A 22,878-nucleotide genomic window follows, 5' to 3' on the forward strand; every position below is an offset into this window, starting at 1 on the left:
CCAGATTGCCCATCCTTGAGTGCCACATATCTCATAAAGCTGAATGATTTTAAGAAGGAAGTAATTTCAGAACCAGACACTACATGCATAAGTTTCCAAGTCCCCTGTCTTGCAGTACTCCGCCTCCTTAGGTTTAAAAATAAATATATATTCTAGCAGAACAAGTGGAGGTCTGTGCTGAAATGCTGACTTTAAAAATAGCAGTATGTTCTGATAATGCCAGATATATTTAATGAATTAAACCCAAGAGAAGCATATATTCCAAGGTGACTGGAAGAGAGGCTTTGTGGTGCACTTATTCTCAGACCGTGCTGGGGAAATGTATGAATTTCTCCTCTGAAGTCATGTTTCTAGTGAACACCAACTACTACAGTGGGGAACCTGGCAAATTGAGAGTAAATTTGCATTCATTCAAACTTTTATGGTCAATTGGAAAAGGACAGTATTTTACTTTGAATGAAATCTCTGCACATGAGGAAAGTTCATTCAGGCTTTATAGCCCTAAGGCCCATGCTTTTTCACTAAAATTCATTGATAAAAATGGCATTAATTTAGATCAGATGCTTTCTACTTAGCTACACAGGCTTACGACGTTCTGTAAAAGTTAATATTAATCAATATACAAAAAGCAGTGTGGCATGAATAAATTAGGCACCATAATAGAAGCTTTTATTTCTTAGGTAACATAAAAAAAGACTAAAAGGTCTTAAATTTTTAAAAAGACCATTTTAAAATTTTATGTCTGTTTTATAGACAAGCTGTGGACACTTGCAGCGAAGAAACATATTTTATCAGGAAAACACGCAAGCTGAGGCAGAGCAATTAATGCTTATGTAGACTATACTGTTGAAAAATGCTCATTATCAATTCAATTGACTTTCAGTCAGTTCCACATATGGTATCGGACTGAGACTCACCCTGCCTTCTCCATTGTTGTTGGGATTTGGGTTGCAATAGTTGAATTCATCAATATTTGTTTCTACAAAGACTGACAGTTGCATTAATTTCTGGGCGTTCTTTGGCTGTGAGGAATTGACATGAGGCTGAGCAAGAGAAAAAAAGTCATTTTAAAAATTCATGAATATTTTCACTTTTTCAATGGTGCTTTCTTGTTCATTGTACAGTGTTAAGTAAGAGCAGTCTTATCTTTCATTGCCTCAGAGAATTGCTCCCTGTATCGGTTGTACATATATGCACAGGCTAATCACTTGGTTGTTCCTTGTGGAACCAGAAAGGAAATTGCTTCTGTGTCTATTTTAGGTTCAGCTACAATTCTTTACTCTTTACTACTTTGTATCCTTAACTGTGTTTTCCTGCCAAGGCAATCAAGACATCAGACAGTTGTGGCCAGTTAATAGTGAACACAGTCATTTCTCTACAGCATGGGCCATATGAGAAGCATCCCATGGGATTGGATCAGCTCACACAGTGACGTTAGTCAAATCGCTCAATTTGTGAGTGTGTCTGAGTTTGGTCCATGGGGCCAAAGCCTGGTCAGATATTTAAACTACGTGCCCAAAAGGAGCCAGAGGAGAATGACGGGATTATCACATAAAACAGCACAGACTTTTTTTTTCATTTAGATTCAACCCTGAGCCAAATTCAAGCAAAACTAAATGTTAAGAGGTGCTGAAAATCTTGTGTTCTGCTGTTCCCAATTGCAGTACTTTTATTCACACCCATTAAACACATTTCATTTTCAAGTTGTTACTCGGTTACCAAATCACACCCAGATACCTTTGCATTCCATAGAAGATTTTCTGTTGTGAACCTTTTTCTTAGGTCTTCAAATAACTGCTATTTAAAAACTCTTCTTCAGCTTTTGTGAGCCTAATGTTATCATTTGGGTAAAAACGTAACAAAATAAATGTGAGAAGAGGATGATCAATTTAAAGCATTATCAAGTCACATTTTGAGCTTTGTTACCACAGAATATATAAAAATCTTGTGGGAAAAATCCCATCTTTGAAAAACAGTATAGCTGTCTATAACTGTCTTCTAATTTTGCCTGTCATTGTCTTCTAATTTGATCATATTTTTGGAAGGAACCAGTCAGATCACAAATGACAAAGTGCATATCTTCAGATGAACCTGTTGGTTGGATTTTCTGTAAAGGCAGTGAGGTAGGCACTTTTTCACTGTGATCAATTTAATAATAATTAAAAATTTTTAAAGAAAATGATTGGGTGTATTACACCCTAGAATGTCCACTACTCTCCATATGCTATAGCAGCTGCCTTGAGAGACTGGCTCAGGTGCGCTTGCCCACAGTGTGCCTATCTAGTATTAGGTTAAATTAGTTCTCACTCTCTTCTCCTCAGAGGTATAAAACTTTATTCAAGCATGTGTAACATTGTTAAATTTTGAAATAAATAAATACCACTCACTTGAGAATTAAAGTGGGGGCCATTTGGAGATATTTATAACATCCAGTCAGGTGTTTAGGTATGTAGTTTGAAATCCTGATCTCGTTAAAATCAGTGAGACTTTTCTGGATGTCAATGGTGGCACAACATTGTTCCTATTTAATTTGGCCCAAATGCAAGCAGAGAATAGAGATTGTCTTAATATTGGACCTCAGCTCAAGTAAAATGTTGGAAAGGGAATACTGGATGTTCAGCTGGTTTCCTAGCAGAATACATTGTGATCTTTTTGCTTAAGAAATCAGCTACCTTTTCATAAAAGTAATTTAGTGTTAGAAATTATCTGGAAGACATTTTAGGTATACAGTAAGTCCAGAAAAAAAGTGAATTCCACTGGAGAAATAATCAGTTTACTATCCAAATGAATTGAATGTGCTTGTGCTGCAGCAGCTGAAGAGCATGCTTAAATTCAGGAGCCCTGATTACTCCATTGTCATAAATGAAACCTCTCTGTGAGTGTAAGTAGTTCTTGCACTTCTGTAGACTGGAACAGAATGATACAGCAAAACAGAAAATACAGTGTGTTATGGATCAAATCCGTTTCTGCATGTCACACATTGTGAAGGTAAATACAAATTACTGGTGGGAATCTGAACACCAAGCCAAGTTTAGTTCCCCCTATTTGGCTTTTGTTCTGCTGGTATCATCAGTTTCCTGGCTTGTAGTACAATGCAGCCAGATGTTCAGATTCACAGAAGGCCAAGAATTACTCCCTTACAGAATATAAAAAGTAAAACCTAGGTGATGTAACTCATATTCAAATGTAAATACACTGTATGACAGGTATAAAACTGCTGAACTAAATGGTATTTCTCACTGTTTCTTTCAGAAGTACCTCAGTTGAAGGGTAAAATATAAGGACAGAAGATACTGACCTCCTGGCATCAGGACCAGAGATACTACCCTACACTTCACCATCAATTAAGAGCAATTGAAAACCATCTCTCAGAAAAGCTGATCAACTCATGACATCAGTGGACACCTTTTGTAAAACACGTTTTATGTACTTCTGCTGAGATCCTTTTTCTACCTACCACATGGTTCTATATTACTTACTGGGCACTGATGGTAGCCTCCAGAAAGTGCAGCTCCAAATGGTCAGCTCCACCCTTTAGCAAGAAGAAAACCTGGATACTGGATAGCGACAAAGTCTTCAGAGAAGATGGTATACGGAGGAAAACAATTAGTTTCATGCCATTGTTTCTTCCTGTTAACAGCCAAATGCTACTGGATACTCACCCTGATGCAAAGAACTCATGGCCAGGAATATGCTCACTCCATCCGACTGGATGGGGACATCATCTTGGGAGGACTGTTCCCTGTCCACGCAAAAGGGGATAGAGGGGTGCCTTGTGGGGAGCTCAAGAAGGAGAAAGGGATCCACAGACTAGAGGCAATGCTGTATGCAATTGATCAGATTAATAAAGACCCTGATCTTCTTACCAATATCACCTTAGGTGTCCGGATCCTTGATACGTGTTCCAGGGACACTTATGCATTGGAGCAATCCTTAACATTTGTGCAAGCGTTGATAGAAAAAGATGGTTCAGATGTGAAGTGTGCAAATGGTGACCCACCTATTTTCACTAAGCCAGACAAGATATCAGGTGTGATAGGTGCTGCAGCAAGTTCTGTGTCCATTATGGTTGCAAATATTTTAAGACTTTTTAAGGTAAGGAGCATTTTCTATATTTCTTTTAAATTTCAAGCACAATGAAATAAGTGGGGTGATTGTGTTGTTTTACTTTCAAAAAAGAAACAACTTTTTTTTTTTTTTGATTCAGAAATCTGAAATGACTGGTTTGCCCTTTCAAAGCAAAGAAAAAAAAAAGAAAAAAATGACTGCAAACCCTAGTTTAAGGTGCTGAATGCTGCTTTGAAGGGCTGAGCAACCAGAGCACATTTTAATTCTTTAGGGATTTTTATCCTTATTTTTTTACTACTCACATTTTCTCTGTATTGAGCATTTATGCTCATCAAGACCAAGTTGAGATTGATTTCCCAGATTTCCATGAGAATGAAATATAAGTTTTAAACACAAATCAATTTGTAGGAAGACCGGATAATTTCTCTAAATGGGAAGATATGCCAGTAACAATCTAGTGCTATTGATGTGCATGTCTAGCCAAATGAAGTGTACTGAAATACCTTTGATTTCCTTGAAATCTTAACCTCCTCCATATTTTTTACAAGATAATATTTTCTTTGTGGACCTTGTTATTATTTTGTGAGAGATTACCTTTGGACAACATTTTTACTGGCATTTTCTTCCATGTACTTTATTAGGCTCTGGTGTTATAAATAATGGAAAACTAAACATGCCACTTTTAAACTTGCTAAATTAGATGGGAAGATGAACACATTCTAATCAATCAACTTAGCTGGAACAGATCAGGCAGCAGACATTTAATTTTGAATCCTGTGCAGTGGCAAACAGATGATGGTAAACTCAGCACTTTTTCTACACATGGAACAGCTGTAACTTTTGTCTGAATCTACTACTGTTCTACCGCTCCCTGTTATCCAGACTCTTTCCTTCCATTCAGAAATTTTGCCTTATGTCCTACAACTTCTCAACTACCAAAGACCGCTTATGGAGCATTTCTTTTTCTTTGGTGGAGAAGATTCTAGTGATGTTAAATATTACTGTCATGTATTTTGCAAAGTGTTGCACTTGTTTTCTGACTGTTGTAACTGAGAGACTGATTAGAAGTAAGGAAAGAATTGTTTTATTTTCTGAAGGTTTCTCAAATTGGTAAAGAGTGTTTCAGTCATTTAAAGAAAAATTTTTGTCCTTCCATGCAAGGCATAATGATGGATTTACAGTTCAGTGGAGGGGCAAAATATCTACTGGGTTGTGGTCAGGTGTTCATTACATTTTCAAAACTGATCCCTGGCTGCACTTGCTGCACAGGTTTGAGAGTAGTGGACTTGTTCAAGCCATATGTTTTACTTGTGAAAATCAAGTACACAAAACTGAGCTAAGCCTTAAAAATGTTCTATATGGAAAGCAACTCTGGAGCTGTGCCTGGTGGGGGAGGCCTGTCTCTCCTGGGAACAATCATGCATGCTGCAGGAGGTGTCTGTTTTTAATTTCACATCCTTTTTTGAAGTTGTGTTTCTCTATTAAATAATGCATAGTTCTGAAGGAATGATAGATGGAATGGTCACTTTAATACCCATCATAATGCAGGGCCACATAGACTACCGCTTACAGCCAGCTTTGAGTTGAATACAGTGCCGTAGACCGATTTAAGAAACTAAGCCCTGTCAGACATGCATTAACTGTGAATTAAGAGCAGCAAGAGGGAAAGAGGCCTATGAATTGTCTAAGATAGCAGCAATTTGTCTTCTGAAACCATGACAGCTACCTCCTGATTTCCATTATGCAATAAGATTGCAAATAACGTTCTACTGCAGTCTTAATCAATAGAGGATCATGTGATATCCCCTCTGGGGAAAGATCTTATTTACCCATTTAATTGATGTAACACAGCTGCTGGCAAAAGGAGGAGACATCTCTTTTAGTTTTAATTATAGATCCTGCACAAATATTCTTAATAATGTAAAAATGACAAATTATACCTTTTAATGTCTGATGTTGGACCTGCATCTGAAGTCTGCTTTTACGCCTTCCTCTCAGAAGCAGATCTATCTCTGCATGAGTAAAGGCTTCTGGATAAGGCCCTCATTTAGCAGTGCTGTAAAAACTCTTCACAATGATTATAGTCAAGAGGATTAGGAAATTAAGGGTCATTTGCCAGAAATATAGAAGTATAATCCAGTTTGGGTTGTACTCAGACCAAAGACATGGGCTAGGTTTCTCACCTGATGCATCCCCACAGCTCTGCAGCTGAGAAACAAGACCTTGGTCCATGCTCATCAAGACTCCAGGTATGAAATTGTGTTCACTGTATCTTGGCATATGTCAAGGCTGTGCACTCAGGTGGTGCGAATGCTTCTACTTTCATTGAAGTCAGTGATCATCCTTATGCAGATACCTGATTCCATTATATTCAGGATGAGTGTGATTCATCCATATTTCTGTCTAACAGTTCTGTTCAACAAGATGAACCTGTAATTTGAAGTTCAGTATTGCTTTAATATCTACTTTGACGTTCCTAAATGTCAGGACTACATATATTTTGAGAACATTGCAATCCAGTGAAATTTTAATCTATGATGAAATTGTGAGAAGTATGTCACTCAATGTGAATATACAAACAAAGATAGCCTGAGAAATAGTGTGCTCAGCAGTTCAGATTTTCATGCTGCTATCTTTCTTCTTCTTGCCATTTTTTTCCTTTCTTTTATTGATTTTACAACATAAAACATACAGGTCAATAGCCCCATCTGATGATCTAGTGGATAGCATAAACTGATTGATAGTCATGGTATCCTTTTATCTATGTGTTTTCATGAGAAGAGGGGAGGGAGGGCACCACAGAAACTGACCTTGATCTACAGCCTTTCTCCTGGTCAAATGGCTCACCTTGAATTTTCCTCTGTCCTCTCTCCTTTTGTGAATTTCCAGGCATACCACCTCTTAGCAGGTGATTTTCTGCCCTTACTAGGTCCAAAACATTATGGCCCATATTCAGATAGCTTAAATTTCACCTGTTGATGGTTTTATACCTTTCAGGTGCACTTTACAAACAGGAAACACTTGTTGAATGAATTAACTGTTTGAAAGTGAAGCCGTTATTCCTTGATGATCTAAGGAGACTGTGTTTTGCCTTATATTACTCTGATGCCTGATGCAAAAAAAAATCATGTGAAACAGTTGCTTATTAAGCTTTCAGGACTTGGAGGCGGTCTTGCTGAAAATATAGTGGTAAAAAGGGGAGGACCTTCAGAGGCGAGCACAGAAGGACTGTGTTGGGTAGTAACACAATACAGCTACCCACTCCAACAGTTCTCTGTGGACATCAAGACAGATTGTCTCCAGTTGAAGCCATTGGCTTGTCATATTATTGTAGTTTTATAATTTTACTGTTGTTTGTGTCAGAAAGCATCAGGAGTGGGATGCTTCACAAGGGAAATTGAGATGAGCTGAAGTGACGGCAAGGCAAGAAGGCAGTGGTCTCACAGCCTCACCTAACTGAGAAGGACAAAACAGGTCCATCCATGTAACCAAGTTCAGCCAACAGTCCAGTGGTGGCCAGACAAGTCCATACTAGTGAGGCAGGTTGATGGTCAACCAGGAAGTCAGGTCAGCAAGGCAAAGCTGGGATCAGCAAGGCAAGGTCATGATCAGCAAGGTACAGAGCCAGGAGAGTAGCTTAAGCAGGAGCCCAGAGCAAGGGCCATAACTGAATTGTTGCTGCTGAGTAAAGAAGGTAGGCAGAGGTCTTGATAAAGTTTCTCATTACTCTTCCTCACAGCTGTTTTCCCGAGCTGCATCAGGGACAAGCATCTGCACCATATTGGAGATGACCTTGAACACATGGAGCCAAATCCAGGGCTGGGAAAGAGAGGGTGTTGCAGAGCCTGTCAGTGCATTCGGGGCCTTGGCAGTTTTTTAGCATTTCCCATGGCAGTGAGTGTAAACATTGGACAGACAGGCACAGTCCAGTCTCTTTCCTTTCTTCTGGTGCACCAGGAGCTTCTCTTTCCTCTGGGTAACAGAAGGTAACTTGGTGACTTTTTTTTCCCTTTTCTTCCTTTTTTCTTTCTTTCAGTCTGGAAATCATGCTATCAGGTTGGCTTCTATTTGACTGGTGGGATCTATTGAGAGGCTGTCTGTCCCTACTGGCCAGCTCTCAAGAGCACAAATGCAACTTTTCTATTGAGTGCATCATGCAAAATCTTTCCTCCCTGATCTTCTAACCTCCTTCCCTGGCTTCTCTCACTGAAATTTTGACTTACTGTAAGGTGCTCAGGCACGGCCAGGTAGTATCGGTTAACTTCTTTGTGTGATGTTCACAAGTATTTGGGCTGTTTCTGGTCCCTCAAAACTTGGCTTGAAGGAGACAATAGACTCTGTAACTTAGCTCACTTCATGTATTCACTTGCTCACTTGCCTGTATTTGAAGCTTCTACTTGTGTAATATTTGAATAACTCATGTCAATGGTTAAAATCTTCTGGCAAAAAGAAAGACAGTAGTTTATGCTAGTGTCCTTCTATCTAAAAACCTCACGTTATTTCTGAACTTCTTGGTACACTCCATCTGTCACCTTCACACATCTTCTAGCCAATGTCACACTGGGAGCAGCCTAGGGATGATGGTTTGCATGTGAATTGAGATGAGTGGATGGTATGCTTGGTGAATTATGGTCTTAAGCTTGTATGTATATAGTTATGTACCTGTGTATAAAGCCAGAATATTAATTGACAGTTTTATTCTTTTTCTTGCCTTGTTTTGCCTTGCCTTTTGCCTTTCCTTGCCTTCTGTTTTCTTCTCTTTTCCGAACACTTAATGACTTATTTCCTCTTTTTGGTCAAATTCCCTTGCTGCACAACTGTAATCCACATTCATAGCTGCTGTCTGAAGGGACTAATATTCACTTCATGCACATTTGCCTTATACATTTCACACTCACCTCTTCAAAAGTACATACGGCAATATGGAGTTACTCTTTCAACTTTATGTGCAACCATTTGAAATGCGAGGAATAGTTTCTTTCAGTAAATCTAGAAGTGAATGCATTAGTTCCCCAAGCATTTTGTTTATTTGCTTTGATTGTTTCCTTGCCTCATTTTGGGTTTTAGCATATATCTTTGGCTGACAGTCTTGCACAGCTAGCAGAGCTGTATCTAGATGCTGCTTTTTTAGGCGCAGTTGCAGGTCTTTTTTGTTTTTTTTTTCTGGCTGCCATTTGGCACCTTTGCTGCCTTGTGCTCCAGAACTGCACAAAACAGCAGACGGGCCTCCCAGAAATGAGGGCATTTCCATTTTACACATCTGACCCTCACTGTACTTCATAAATGCAGGGCTATATATTTAATTGTGACAACAGAATGCACCTCATGATTAAAGAGAATATGATGTAAATAAAATGCGATAGTATTTTGCCACAAGATTTCAGAGAGCACATAAATACTTTTGTGAGGGAACCTGAATTATACACAGATCCTGACTCTATATCTACAGTTTTTGCACCTCATGAACATTACTGACTTCAGAGGCTCCAGAGGGACGCAGGAGTCAGTCTCTTCAATATCTGACTGCAGGGCCTCATTACCATATACTTCATAAGAAGTGAAGAACAAGCTCAAGAATTTTACCCTACATATTGGCATTCAATCAATAAAAGAGTGTGCTGCAATCATTAAAACATATCAATGTTCTGTTCACTGTGTCATGCTGCATTTGTCCATAACATTTTCTGCTGCATAGCATTTGAAAATTGAAATAAGATGATTTTTTTTGATGGGTAAAACATATGTGGAAAATCTTGTGTGGTGTGAAGAAAAATTTTTAGTAGGGAGAAGACGACTGAAACATTTTGAAATCAGCCCTTAAGATTAACAGATTTGTTTTACTTTTGTTCTAGATAATATTTTCACTTTCTGAATAATTTTTAATTATAAAGGGAACACATTGCCAATACATCCCATTTAATTTTACAATGTTTTTTGTAGCTTATTATGACCACATATCTGTTTAAGTGCCTGAGCATCTTGTCTTGTTATTGGCTAGAAAATACCATTCTAATAATTCCATTTTTTTTTTATTTTTTTTTTTTTAATAATTCAACTTCTTTTACATAGGCACAACATTCATATCTCTTTATATTTCCATGGTAATAGACACTTGATTATGCAAAAAAGCTCTTTTAATCCAACCATGATTCCTCTGTCAGTAGCAGGTAAATGTGTTATGGCTAAGAGAGGCAAATGGCAGGTCAACACCATGATAAAATTATAGGTAAAACAGATACTTTGCAAGCATCAATAATGAACCAGTTGGGAAATTTTTTAGTTGCAGCTAGAGGAAATAATAGGTTTTCAGATTTTGTGAAAACTGCTAGGATTGATTAACATCAAATTTTATTTGTGCTAAGCTGCTTGAGGCAAGAGAGTACAAAAGTAACTTGATGCATTCATTTAGTATTTTACAGTATATTAGTTCTTTAAATATTTCTATAGAGATCTAATATTTTTAGTTTTCTCCTGTTCTTGGATGGTGCTATAGTTAGTGGTTAGAGCAAAGGGACAACCTAATTTTCTGTATTATTTTCCATGTTTTTCATTGATTTGCTACAAGGCTTGAGAAGCATCTCTTGACCTTTTTGTGCTTCACTTTTGTCATTTTGATTTGCTTGTATTTAACAATTTCACAGGAACAATTGGGAGCTTGGTTAATGTTTGTTAAATGGTTTGAGATGTCTCCCCTGTTTTTTGCAGGGAAGCTGAAGCTGTCTAAAATGTTGAGGGTTTTATGTCATTCCATAACACACCATATGAGCATCTTACAAATAGAATGTAACAATTAAAGACCAACAGTCTGATTTTCCCCAAGGGCATTTGGGAATATATATATGTATATACACACACACACATATCTTTTCCTCACATGATGGAAACTGCTTATGCAGAGAGAATTATTTCTCCCTTTCACGGCTGAAATTTTGCTGAGTTCTTACTACTGCATTAGGGTTGTTTGTGACAGAGGCCCCTGAGTTATTTATTAAAAAGTACCTTTATTAGTACAGATATCAGTTGTAATTTCAAAAATGAGAGTGCCAAAAGGCTGAGAGGAGTCTAGCCATTCAGCAAGGGCTCACTCACACACTGAAACACCAACTCTGCGGTAGGCTTTTTTTAAGGTCTTGTGTTAATATTAATAGGAAGCACTTTTTATGTCTCTGCTAGTAAACAAAATGTACCTAGCATAGTTCTTTGGCACTGAGGGCAGCTGACATAGGCAATCCACATCCGTATCATAAACTTCTCTGTTCCCTCAAATCATGGGGCTGCATGCAGACTACTGGGAGGGAATGATTCCTGACCCATGCCGACTTCTGAAGACTGTCTGGAAATGGTGAGGCTGCTGGCTGGCACAGGTCATGGCTGAGCTACGGACCATCCTGACAGTTCAGTTGTGGAGGCAGCTGAGCTGTGGCTGAGGGATTTGCTCTGAAATTATGTGATTTACCAGCATAGATGTCACTGCTGGTTTCTTGGGACAGATCTCCGCTCCTACGTCACACTAAAGGGAAGCCAAGATGCTGCAAGGATTGTTGATGCTGTTTCAGTGTTTTAGTACAGTAATGTTAGTTTTATTAGCCACAATGAGAACTAAATTAAGACTTATTTTTTTTCCCTGGTGGATAATTGTTTCAGTACAGTGACAGCTGTGCCATAGTCTTGAATTCTGACTGTCATCAGAAACCAGGCACTATTGTGTGTTACAGCCAACTGGTAGATTTTGTGGGTTTGTGTATTTCCATTCTCATTATTTTCCCTAAAGCACATTGTGCTTTTAGGATTAAACTAGTTCAGAGTGCTTAAATGTATATCCTTGTGTTTGATAGCATTTATCAGAGAAAAATAGTCAGCCGAACAAAAGTCCTACTGAAGGACACTAATTCCACATGAATGAATTAAATAGCCAAGAGGAAAATGCTCCTCTGGGCTGGGATCTACATATGCTCCCAGATCAGAAAAGCAAGATATTATGTTCCCTATCCTTCTGACAGGACAATTAAGCATTTAAGTCAAGCCTTAAATTGTGAGGCTGTTTGCCCTTGGCTGCCTGTGTCCTAAATAGAGTGAAATTCTTTCAGAGGGAGACTGGATCAGGTCTATGAGTGTGGATGGATCTTTCACATTTACAAAAATAGGATGGGTTGCACTGTCACCAGACAGAACCTCTTCTCAATGGAAGGCTTTAGAAGCCTTGCATGGAAGTCATAGGTGGCTCTGTACACATTTATGAGAAGATTTTAAACACAAGCAAGGTTGGTACCAGTTTCTTAATTCCTTCCTCACTTTCCTGTAGGATGAATCCCAGTCATCTCCTTTTCCATGTTCCACCTGTCCTTTTTCTCTCTCTTGTTGTCTTAAGAAAAACTACTTTTGGACCACTGTTTTTATTGTTTTTCAAGTGAGTATTTCATTCCACAGTCTCCAAACATTTTTTTTTTTTTTTTTCAGATGTGTTGAATAAGCAAGGCTCTGAGTTGGTCTCGGTTTCTGTGGGGCTATGAGGATGAGTGTGTCAGCAAAAGGAAGAACTGGAGTTGGGGTGAATTATGAGTGGGACCTATCTATGGGTATAACAGGAAATAAGGAAAAGGCTTACTGAGAGTGAGCCCTAAAGGGAAAAGGGTCTCTCCTTTTTACATCATTGTAGGATTTCTTGTCTAGTGCTTCAGATACATACCTAGCTCTAACTCTTCTCTGAAATAAAATATTTCTGGTAGCAATACTGAGATATGGTGTGGTATTCTAAGAGCTCTCTTCCTGTTGTATTTCTTCTACAGCTTGAGACCGTGCAACAGGAACAAAAGTGATTTCTCTGAGCTGGAATAATTCATATTTCGAGTTTTGGCTTATGTTCTTTCATAGCAGGTGCCTCTAGCGTTTAGTTGTGTAGCAGTAGTATTTGTAGAGGCAGAATCAGGATCTTTATTCCTTCTTCACTGATACATTTACTTCACTGATACATGGCTCTTCTATAAACTTAAAAGTAGCAAAAGGACGATAGCCCATTTTGGGTATTATTGTACAAAAAGCTCCTAAAAACTTCCATTAGCTTTTTACTTTGATAGTGGCTCTGTCACATTTAAAATGCCATTACAGCTTTCTCTCAGGCTGGGCAAAATTTTGCCAAGCAACTCCGTTGCATTATGGTAGCACTGATCCCCCATGGTGATTGTTACTCTTACTCAGATTCTTTGGTTTTTGTCCTTAAAGTCCTTTGAAATGTTAAGGTATTAGTGAAAAGTTATCACCAGAGTTATACTTAGACTATTCATTAGAGAAACATTTCAAAGAGTTTATAGATCCTGCAATAGTTCTTCAGGCCTGACATTTCCAAAACTAAGCCCAAGAAAAGATCTGAAGAAAGGGCTGCCTTTCTTGCCATTCTTATTTCTTCTTCTAATGCCATGAGTATGCTTTTGGTTTTATCAATAGTGCTGAAACACAGAAAATCCCCTTCCAGAAGAGCTGACTTCCTTGAGGGCTGTCACCTAGACAAGGACTCACCAGTCTAGAAGGTGTGCTGTATGATGCAGGTGAAGCCACAGGAGGTCTGGAGACTTGCCCATTCAGATGGTATGTGAAAGGATTATTAAGTGAAATGCAGCATGGACTAAAATGTTGAAATGCATTGCTGTAGAAGAAAATGCATACTGGCCAATAATAGAAAGGAGGCAATATACAATGGCTGTATGTATGCTTTTGCACTTGTGTATTTGCTATGTTATTATATTACCATACACTCATTGGCTTTGGACTACATAAACAACCTTCCAATAGAGTATTTTGGTAACCTGAGACAAGAAGGTCATTTATCATTAGGAGCAGCACAAAAAGTCCTGGGACTCAGAGGATGCTCATCCTTATGGTGTCTGGGATCAAACAAAAACATGTCCTGCAGAAAGAGACGAACAGGTTGGTATCATATACTGAGTGGAACGTGTAAAGGTCTGGGAATCCCAAGACTGAAGAAGGTTTGATGCAGGGGCAAATCTTGTTTTCTGATTCAGATATCTGGCTTCTACCCAGTTCAGGAGCACTGGATGAGTAGTGTAAGTGACTGCATTCTGTAGCCAGCTGGATAGAACCCACTTGTTGAATTCTGCTTACTCAAAAGGGAAATGGAGTCTGATTTTGGTGTCACTTTTAGTCTTGTTCAAATGAGGAAGAATCCCTGAGAGGGCAATGTATTCCAGGGAAGCCAGTAAATTATACCACTGAAAAACTGGATTTATCCTGAGGCAAATAATGTCCTTTGTCCATGCAATACTGCACCCTGTTGGCATTACTCTCAGTAGGCTTCTGTTCCAGTGTAGGAGTTCAACAGGTGTGTAGCAACGGCAGATGTGGGTCTTAAATTATTGCTTCATAATGGTTTCAGATATGATCATGCTGATGCTCTTTAGGTCTCATTCTGCAAAGTGATATGTTCAATTGGAAGAGAGATGATTTGGTTCTGTGGCACAACACTGATCTTGGGGGACATGACAACTTGACCTCCACAAACACGTCTCTTCAGAGCAACTTTTTTAATATGGACTATCTACAAATATGACACCCCCAATTCTACTGATAAATAGGAGTTAATAGAGCATGTATAGGTAAGATATTGTTTCAGAAGGTGAAATATAGGTTGACTTTTAGAAAAAAATGTTGCCAAGAAGTACACTGTTGTACATTGTCTGAACGTTAATCCAACTGTGTGAGATAGGAGAAATGCCAAATTTCTTAATTCTTAGTTTTCTGAAAATTAGATTGGATAGAAGTATTAAAATATACGTTTCTGTATGTGTGAGAAAATAATCTAGGTAAAGTATCTAGTGTTTTTCACTCCTAACTTCGATGGTTCTGTTTGCAATCCTTTGCATAACAAAGCACAGGAGTTAAAAGTTACCAGCTGCTATATTTACTTTCCAAAGTGTGAAGAAAATATGTATTGTCCTGAGGATTAAAGGGCTGATTCTCTTTGTGCTCAGTTCAGGCAGAACTGAAGTGTTTGTAATGAAAGTAAAAGCTATTAGAAAGCACGAAACATGAGAGAAAAAGATTCTTTATGCCTTCTTTGTTGGGCAGGATTTGATGATGCCCTTTGAAAGTTTAAGTGTAAACATTTATCTTATTAAGCAGCATCCCTTTTTTTTTGTGTGTGTGTTACAAAAAATTCCACTTGCAAAACCTAAATGCATTTGTAGCTGTTGTTTCAGCCTCCTGGGAACTGTTTTGCCAAATATCTTCCAAACAGCAAAAACTCATCATCTGTGAGCTAGTTCACATCTCCAGTACCAACAGAATAGCATTTTGGAAAAATGGATATATAAGGTATTTGAGACAAGATGTACTGCAGAGAAAGAATAATATCTGTAGGGCTGGTATTGGGGACTGGAATATGAAGGGAGGGTAGCTGTGCTGCACATGGGAGGATGAAAATCTTGTAGCTGGAACAGATGCTGAGACTGCCATGTGACTCAAGGTATGATTTCCTGCCGTTCTTGCCAAGTTTGAATGCTTGTTGTTTGTGTTTTGTGTTTTTTTTTTTTTTCTCTCTGCTTATTTCTATTTTTAGACTGAGAAGCAAAGGACTTGTGCTTCAGGAATGAATATTCACCATTCAAGTTACACTTATTGCATCTTTGCTTATATATCAAATAATTTTTGATGCTGGCGTGCAGGAGAGAATGAGAGTAAAGATGTAAAAGGCTTATGAAAATGGAGGGTATTTTTGGGATGGGTCACATAATCACTCAGCTCAATGGCCAGCTGCAAAGCTTTGTCTGAGTGTGACAGACTGCCCTTGCTGTGCAGTAGTGCCCGCTGAAGCCTTACATCCTTTGTCTTGCTTCACCACAGATTTTCTCTGTGACCTTGGGCAAGTCACGCAGAAGCGAATCCTCAGCCTGGCAGCTGATGCTGCTGGAGCCAGGTGCCCAAATGGCTCTGGAGGACAGAAGTCCAGGCTCTGCTTGCCTGGTTATAGCACTTCTGTGCCTCAAGGGATTTGTGAATATAAAGGCTTCTCGATAATCAGATATGAGTGAGGGATGGAGGCATATAAGTACCTCATATAGCTAGCTCTTAACAAGGGATTCCTTGTATCCTCTTACATAGTTCCTTCCCCTGCTATGAAAGGGGATTATTCAACCCACTGTATGACTTAAATATGCAAGTCATCAGTTTCTGGAGCAAGTGGTGAAACCTGCCTGACCTGCAATGAGAGGCTGTACATCCTCCTTAGGAAACCATGACAGTCAAAGACAGGTCTAGAGTCAGGAAAAAATATTTTGATTATTGCCCAATAAAGTTAAACTTGTTAAAACTCATCTCTGCAGTCTATATTGGAGTGATTGGGAAAAAGGAACATCTGCCATTATTACAACAAAGCATGAAATTGAGTAGTGTAGGATAAAAGAAAACTAAGACAGGTGTGTGCAAATGTATGTTCGATTTAGCTGAGTGGATTATTTTTTGTTCTTAAATGTTTGAGAAGAGTGACAGTCAAATCAGTTTTGTAATAGACTTGTTAACTGACAATTATTCCAGTTTATTTCTTGGTGTACAGAACTCTTTTTTTTATTTCATTTTTCATGCTGATTTCATTAACATTTTGTTTGCTTATCTCTAGCTTAAGTAAAAATCCCTACGAATAGTGTAAATTCTGGCAGCTGTGTGGCAAATAACTGCTTCATCTATTTACCGAGGTGGATCAGGGGCTGAGAGGCCCTTCCACACCTTTTAGAAAAGGTGATTCCTATTTTTAGATTTTCTCCTTTTCTGTTGTTTTTAATATACCCAAAGCAATAATGCAATATTGTGAGGAAGGCTACACAAATAAGTAATCAGTTTGACAACTGAACGGAAAATAAACATGCATTTTAATCTGAACCAAAATGAACATGTTGAATTGGGACTTGGGGGCTGTGGTGTTTTTTTTTTTTTTGTTTTGTTTTGTTTTTGTTTTTTAGGAGAGGACTCCAAAATGTTTAGTTTTGTGTTAAATGCTCTTATATCCCACGTGGAAAAAATTAATTCTCTTTTGGAAATGTTATAATTAACAACAACCAAAAAAAGTCTTGGGTACAATTCATCAGGTGGTGGTGCCTCTCTTCTTATCACATTGTGTTTACTCGTGACCTACGCAAGACTCTTGGGCAAATTCTTCCTTTTGGACTCAGATCAGGGAATCAAATTTAGTTAGGAGATGGGACAGCTCAACTCCAGTCCCCACAATATCAGACAAAACTGCTTCAGAGTAAAATTAAGAGTTCTGGTCACAAAGTTTGAGAACGCTGCAGAAGTCGGAATGCTGGGACACTGTGTAATTTACCTACCCTGACCATCCACCCAGTGACGTTTCTTTCTGCCGGAACAGGTCTTATCTCACCAGTCTTCTGTGTGCAGGACTTTCCCTGGAGAGCTCTAATCTCAGAACTCTTTCTCAAAACTGGCCTGCAATTGTTCATCTCCTTCTTTGAAAACTCCTTCCTGCTCTTCTCCTTCTGAGCAGCTGCTCACAAGTTAATGCTGCTGTTGCCAGATGCTGTCTATTCACTGCTGATAAGCTTTCACAATGGGAATGTTTTATTTCATCTCTGCTAAAATTCATTAAATATTCATTAGAGCAATGATTTGAACTTACCTATCCCTGTTCCTTGCTGAATACTGTACTATACAGTGAATTACTATCAGGAGGGTCCAATGGAAGCTTAATTGTTTATGAAAACATGAACAGCTTCAGCAGGAGAGACTTTCATGTCCAAAAACCCTGTAACTCAATGGTTAATTGTTCCCAGATGAGTAGTCTAACCACTAGACTATTACGTATAATACAGGCAGCTACTACAGCCTCATTTTTCCTTTTGGAACATAGTTGTGCATTGAGAGGATAAATTACCAAAAAATGACAGATAAGTGGTGACAGAGACCAGAACCAACGGAAATTCTTTAAAGAAGTCTTGCTGAATGTCATGGGGAGACCTAACAGTAAAGCATATTTGGATACTGAAACACTCATTTAGATGCTTTAGCCATAGATTTCCAAGCTTTTATCTTTAAGGTGAAATTTGAAAGTCTTGGCCAGAATGGTAACACAAGATTTTTCTCACCCACATCTTCAGCTGCCTAGTTTAACATAAATCTGAAGGACAGACCCTTGTATTTGCATGAATGGCTGAATCATGCCCTGTGAGTCTGAAGTTCAAGTGGACTTTTGGAAGTGTCTGTGTATGTTCATCAATGATAGATGAAGACGTAGCGACTTCCAAAGACTAGGAATTTCTAACTACTTATTTCTAACCTACTGCTACACAGCAGCAGTGAGAATCCAACTAATTTCTGAACTTCCTAAATGCCAAGCAGGTCCTTCAGTATCTAGGGCTGATAACTCTTCAGTGCAAAACCCTTGCCATGAACTGGCTTATTTACATGTTCTCATAAAATATAGATGGTTTTTGTCCTTGACATACAGACTTGTAATTACTTTTGATTTGTTTTACACATAGAGCTTTATAAAAGGACTGCAGAGATTTTCATTTTGAGTATAGAAAGTTGGAGGACACTCCCACAGCAGCTATTGACAGTGATATTTGTCATTCTTTCTTTCTTCAGGCTATTGTGAATATTGTGGATACTATAGTTATTTAGGCAGACTGATATAATAATAATAAATAATGTTGTATTTTACTTTACAACTTCTATTTGCGGCAGTGCTCCAGGCATCTCCCTAAAACCTAAACAGGAAATGAACCATAAAAATAACATCAAATAGACAAATAAAATAAAATAATTGGACTATGATAGAAGTTTTTTTTTAACAAATCTAACTAACAAGTTTCTCTAAACTTTTATGCCTGTGCCATTTCTTAACTGAAGGCTCACGGTGTGGGGAGGGCTGGAGGAGGCAAGGGCAGCATACAACAAACATTTTCTGTAAGTCATAATGGAAGAATATAGAAGTTATGACTTTGATTGGGATACTTTTCAGTTCCACTAACTAAAATAAAATGAGTTATGAAGTTAGATGTCAATATATATGAATCTCAATGATTTTACTAAAAGCATCTGTTGAAAAGATTGAGGGGAAAAAAAATTTTTAAGAAACATCATACACATATTTATTTCCAGTTTCTAAGAGCTGAGTTCTGCACTCCCTATACTGTACCACATGCCAAGGAGAACAGAAAATGGTGGCAGGAGCCTGAGAGCTGTAAGGAGGCAGAACTCTGCAGCCCCAGCTGGGCAGGGCACCAGGGCGCTGAGGAAGTGAGAAGTGCAACACCACTAGATCAAAGTGGTTATACTTTTGTAGAATTAGAGTTGTCTTACTCTTCAAAACAGCTTGTGCATGTGCTACTATTAGCATCAGGTTTTATCTGGCAGTGTGTCAGATAAGCACTTTGCTCCGGTTTACAAAACTCAGCCATGTGTGTTCTTTGATATGCTGGAGCAGCCTACCCTAAGCCAATGAGTTAAAAATCATCCACCCTGCCTACGGTGGCAGGTTGTCCTTTGTGCCCGGAAAGCCGACGGCAGCTGAATATTGGCTTTGCAGGAATGAGATCGTGGTATTGTGGGTCAAATATTCTCTCATGGGCATAGGCTCAATTTCCATCTGTAGCAATGAGAATGTCTGAAGCTGGTTTAAGGGCATTAAGTGACTCACGGAAATTTCATGCAAAATGGTACACAAATGTTTCCTCTTCCTTTTCTTACTACTTAAAAGCAAAGAAACATTTATCGCTACCTTAGAAAAAAAGTGCAAGAAGTACTTTGGTCTTTTCACCACACAGGCCAGTGTAGCACTTTGGTATGGCTGACAATCATATAAGTGACTTGAAAGTTCTCTCCAACAAGCAAGTAAACAAACCTTGCTAGTAATACTGCAAATTGCAAAATACAGCTATGGACTCACCACAGAAAAGCTTAATGGCATTTAAGATATTTTTAGGCAAAGGATTATTGAATAGGCACCAGTAGAAAGACAAAGTTAGTAAAATTATTCTGCTGGTAAGAACTTGCAAAACCAAAAGTAACATTACTTCCATATATTTTTGATCATATTACAGTGGTACATGTGTTTTTTGGAAAATGATTTAACTTGCCATAAATGGTGTCTGAACTGGCCATCTATCACTGCACAGTTTGTCAGCAGTACTTACAAATCTAACACCCAGAATGACAAGTGTAATTACATGCTTCTGAAACATATGCCGTAATTTATGGGTATTAAGCAAGTATAAACAAGAGATCAAATCCCAGTGTAAGCAGTCATCCAAGAAATCATCTTGACATTTATTTCATTAAAACCTTTCTTTCCGTAAGACAGTCAGAACATACCTGAGTAGCACTATCAGCACATCTGCAGATACTTGCCAATTATCGCGTGTTTGCAAAGCAAAGGATCAGGTACATGCATATTGTTAACACTTAACTTTCAGTTACATTTTGAACATGTAGTTATGTAGGTGTTTATCATGTTCCCTTACTATTAATCTCCTACAGGAGATTAAGATATAGGACTTAAATAGCCACATCTCTTTCACCGATTTTAATTTGTGTTAACATTCAATGTAATTCGAATTAGAAAACTGAGTAAAAAGGCTCAAGCCCTAGAGAGTTAGTGGTTTATTGGCTTGAGATACTGCTAGGAAGAGGAGCATAAAAAGGAGAGTGAGGCTGGGTGTTCTGCGTGAGGTATCCCCGACACAGACTAGCAGATTGGTGCTGTCCTTGCTAGGCAAAGCTGCAGACCTGAGCTCAGGAGCAGGCTGGGCATTCAGACTCCCAGCTGGGACCTTTCAAACCCGATCTCTTACTGCAGTACCTAGAAGGCAATGGTGTTGCTAATATTGTGTAGATTGTAAAATTGATTTTTATTTCCTATTGTCAGCATTACTCCTGAGACACTGTGTCTGCCTTATCCTTTCTGCTAAGCAGTGCTTTACTCTGTGAACACTGCCAGGGAAATCTGAGAACTAGAATAAGCCAATATTTTGAAAAGGGGGAAAAAAAAAAGTGCAGTTCTGGCAAACAGTTCCTGCCAGGGGCAAAATAATGCAACAGCTGATATAAAACTGTATTAACATAGAATGAAAGTATTAGGAATGCCAGCCCACATGCAGGGATGGAAAATATGTCTTGGTGACTGAACCTGATTATCTTTTTAGCAAGATTTTGAGTTGTAAAGCTAATGGCATTGACTTTTGTAAATCTCAGTGCTACAAGTCATTCTCTGAGATAGTGAGTTCCTTCTAACCTTATCTTATTTAATAAGACTGTCTTGGACACATATATATATACATATATATATATATATATATATATATATATATATATTTAGTTCAGTTCTTCACATTAATGCCAGTGGTAGCTTGGGGTTTATCTGGATAAGCTTTTGCTCAGGCATGGGAAGCAAGTTTCATGGGAAATGTCCTCTGCTGAACTACTGCTGATATTACTCGTATGCCAATGTCTGATTCAGTGAAGGAAATGTTTCCTCCTCAAATTGACATTGCTACTCTGCAGCCTCTCTGATCACTCTTTTCCTGATTATGAGCCAGAAACTGGGGGAGTGTTGCAGCCAGCTTTCCTGGAAACTTTATAACTATCCAGCTTGTTTCTAAGGTTTTCTTGGAGTATTCCATGCTGGTGGGAGCTGAAATCTCTTTGCCAGGAGCTCCCTGATGGCCTCAGACAGAGGCGAGCAAGCGTGGCGGATACACTCAGCACCCCTCATCCGCAACAGCAATGCAGAGGGTGAGTGAGGGAGCTGCCTCTGAAAGGCAACAAAATGAGACTGTGTTGAGGGAAGAAACCTACAGACAAATTACCACAAGGTTGTATGGTCTCTTTAGCAAAGCAACAGGGAGAATGGGGTCAGTGAGTTCAACAGACAAGTGCAGCAAACAGACATACTCTGAAAATCATTAGCAGCAGTCGGTAACATTGCAGTTGTTTTGCGAGAAAGTGGAGGAGGGGTGTTTTTCTTGTGTCTTTTTTGGGACATTTGTGGTTGTATAATCTGTCAGAAACTCAAAGCTCACACACTTCTTTTGAGGATGATAATAACCATTGAAACTGGTAGCTGTTATCTCATCATCTATTTAACTTACTCTTCCCCAATGCACAGTATTTTGCAGCCTCATTTATCAATGTCTCTCTTTTCTCAAGTCTTAATGACGAAATCAGACACCAAAAGTACATGTTTTGAAAATTACACTGTCATTACTAAAAAAGAAAAAAATTCAAACCCTATATTTTATAACAAGCTGATTAATAGTTTTTCTTCATCCCCTAATAGCAGGAGAATGATTTTTTTTTTTTCTTTTAATATACTGTATTGCATTTCTCATTTTACTTCCTTCTTTTGTTCGGTCACAAGCCTCAGAAACAACACACTCCCGTGTCAGGCTCATTGGCCTCGTTGACAGGCTCCTCAGGTTCTTGCACTGGCATTTTGCAGTTGCCTTAGGGTTTCCTTGTGGTTAAGCTACAGACACACTGTCTGAGCCTCCTTGTCCTCTGTTCAACACACTGTTTATGCAAAGGTGCACTTTACTCTGTACTATGCATTCGGTTGTGCTATCTTACATTCCTGCTATCAGTTTAGCAAGCTGATACCAGTTGTATCACTTGAATTTTTTGTTTTCCTGTTAGCTCAGTCACCCAAGGCATTCCAAGATATACACACTGAGCCAAAAGAAGTGGGATTCTTGAGTCAAGATTATTCATATTCTGTATGGTGCAATGTAAAATTCTGGCTCTATAACTAAAAAAAAAAAATAAAAAAATTAAAAATTGAGCAAATACTTA

At 38.5% G+C, this 22,878-nt stretch overlaps 1 protein-coding gene across 1 annotated transcript in view; it reads left to right on the top strand.

The window, feature by feature from the left end:
• Positions 1-3,585: 3,585 nt before the first annotated feature.
• GRM8 (glutamate metabotropic receptor 8) overlaps positions 3,586-22,878 on the top strand; it is a gene marked incomplete at its 5' end in the record, with an annotated part of 339,943 nt that continues 320,650 nt past the window's right edge. Inside the window, one exon of the mRNA XM_080342389.1 lies at positions 3,586-4,095. Coding sequence (XP_080198515.1) covers positions 3,586-4,095 — 510 coding nt within the window. The remainder of the gene's footprint in view (positions 4,096-22,878) is intronic.

Source organism: Nesoenas mayeri (assembly GCF_963082525.1).
Source record: "Nesoenas mayeri genome assembly, chromosome: 1".
Taxonomy (NCBI): domain Eukaryota; kingdom Metazoa; phylum Chordata; class Aves; order Columbiformes; family Columbidae; genus Nesoenas; species Nesoenas mayeri.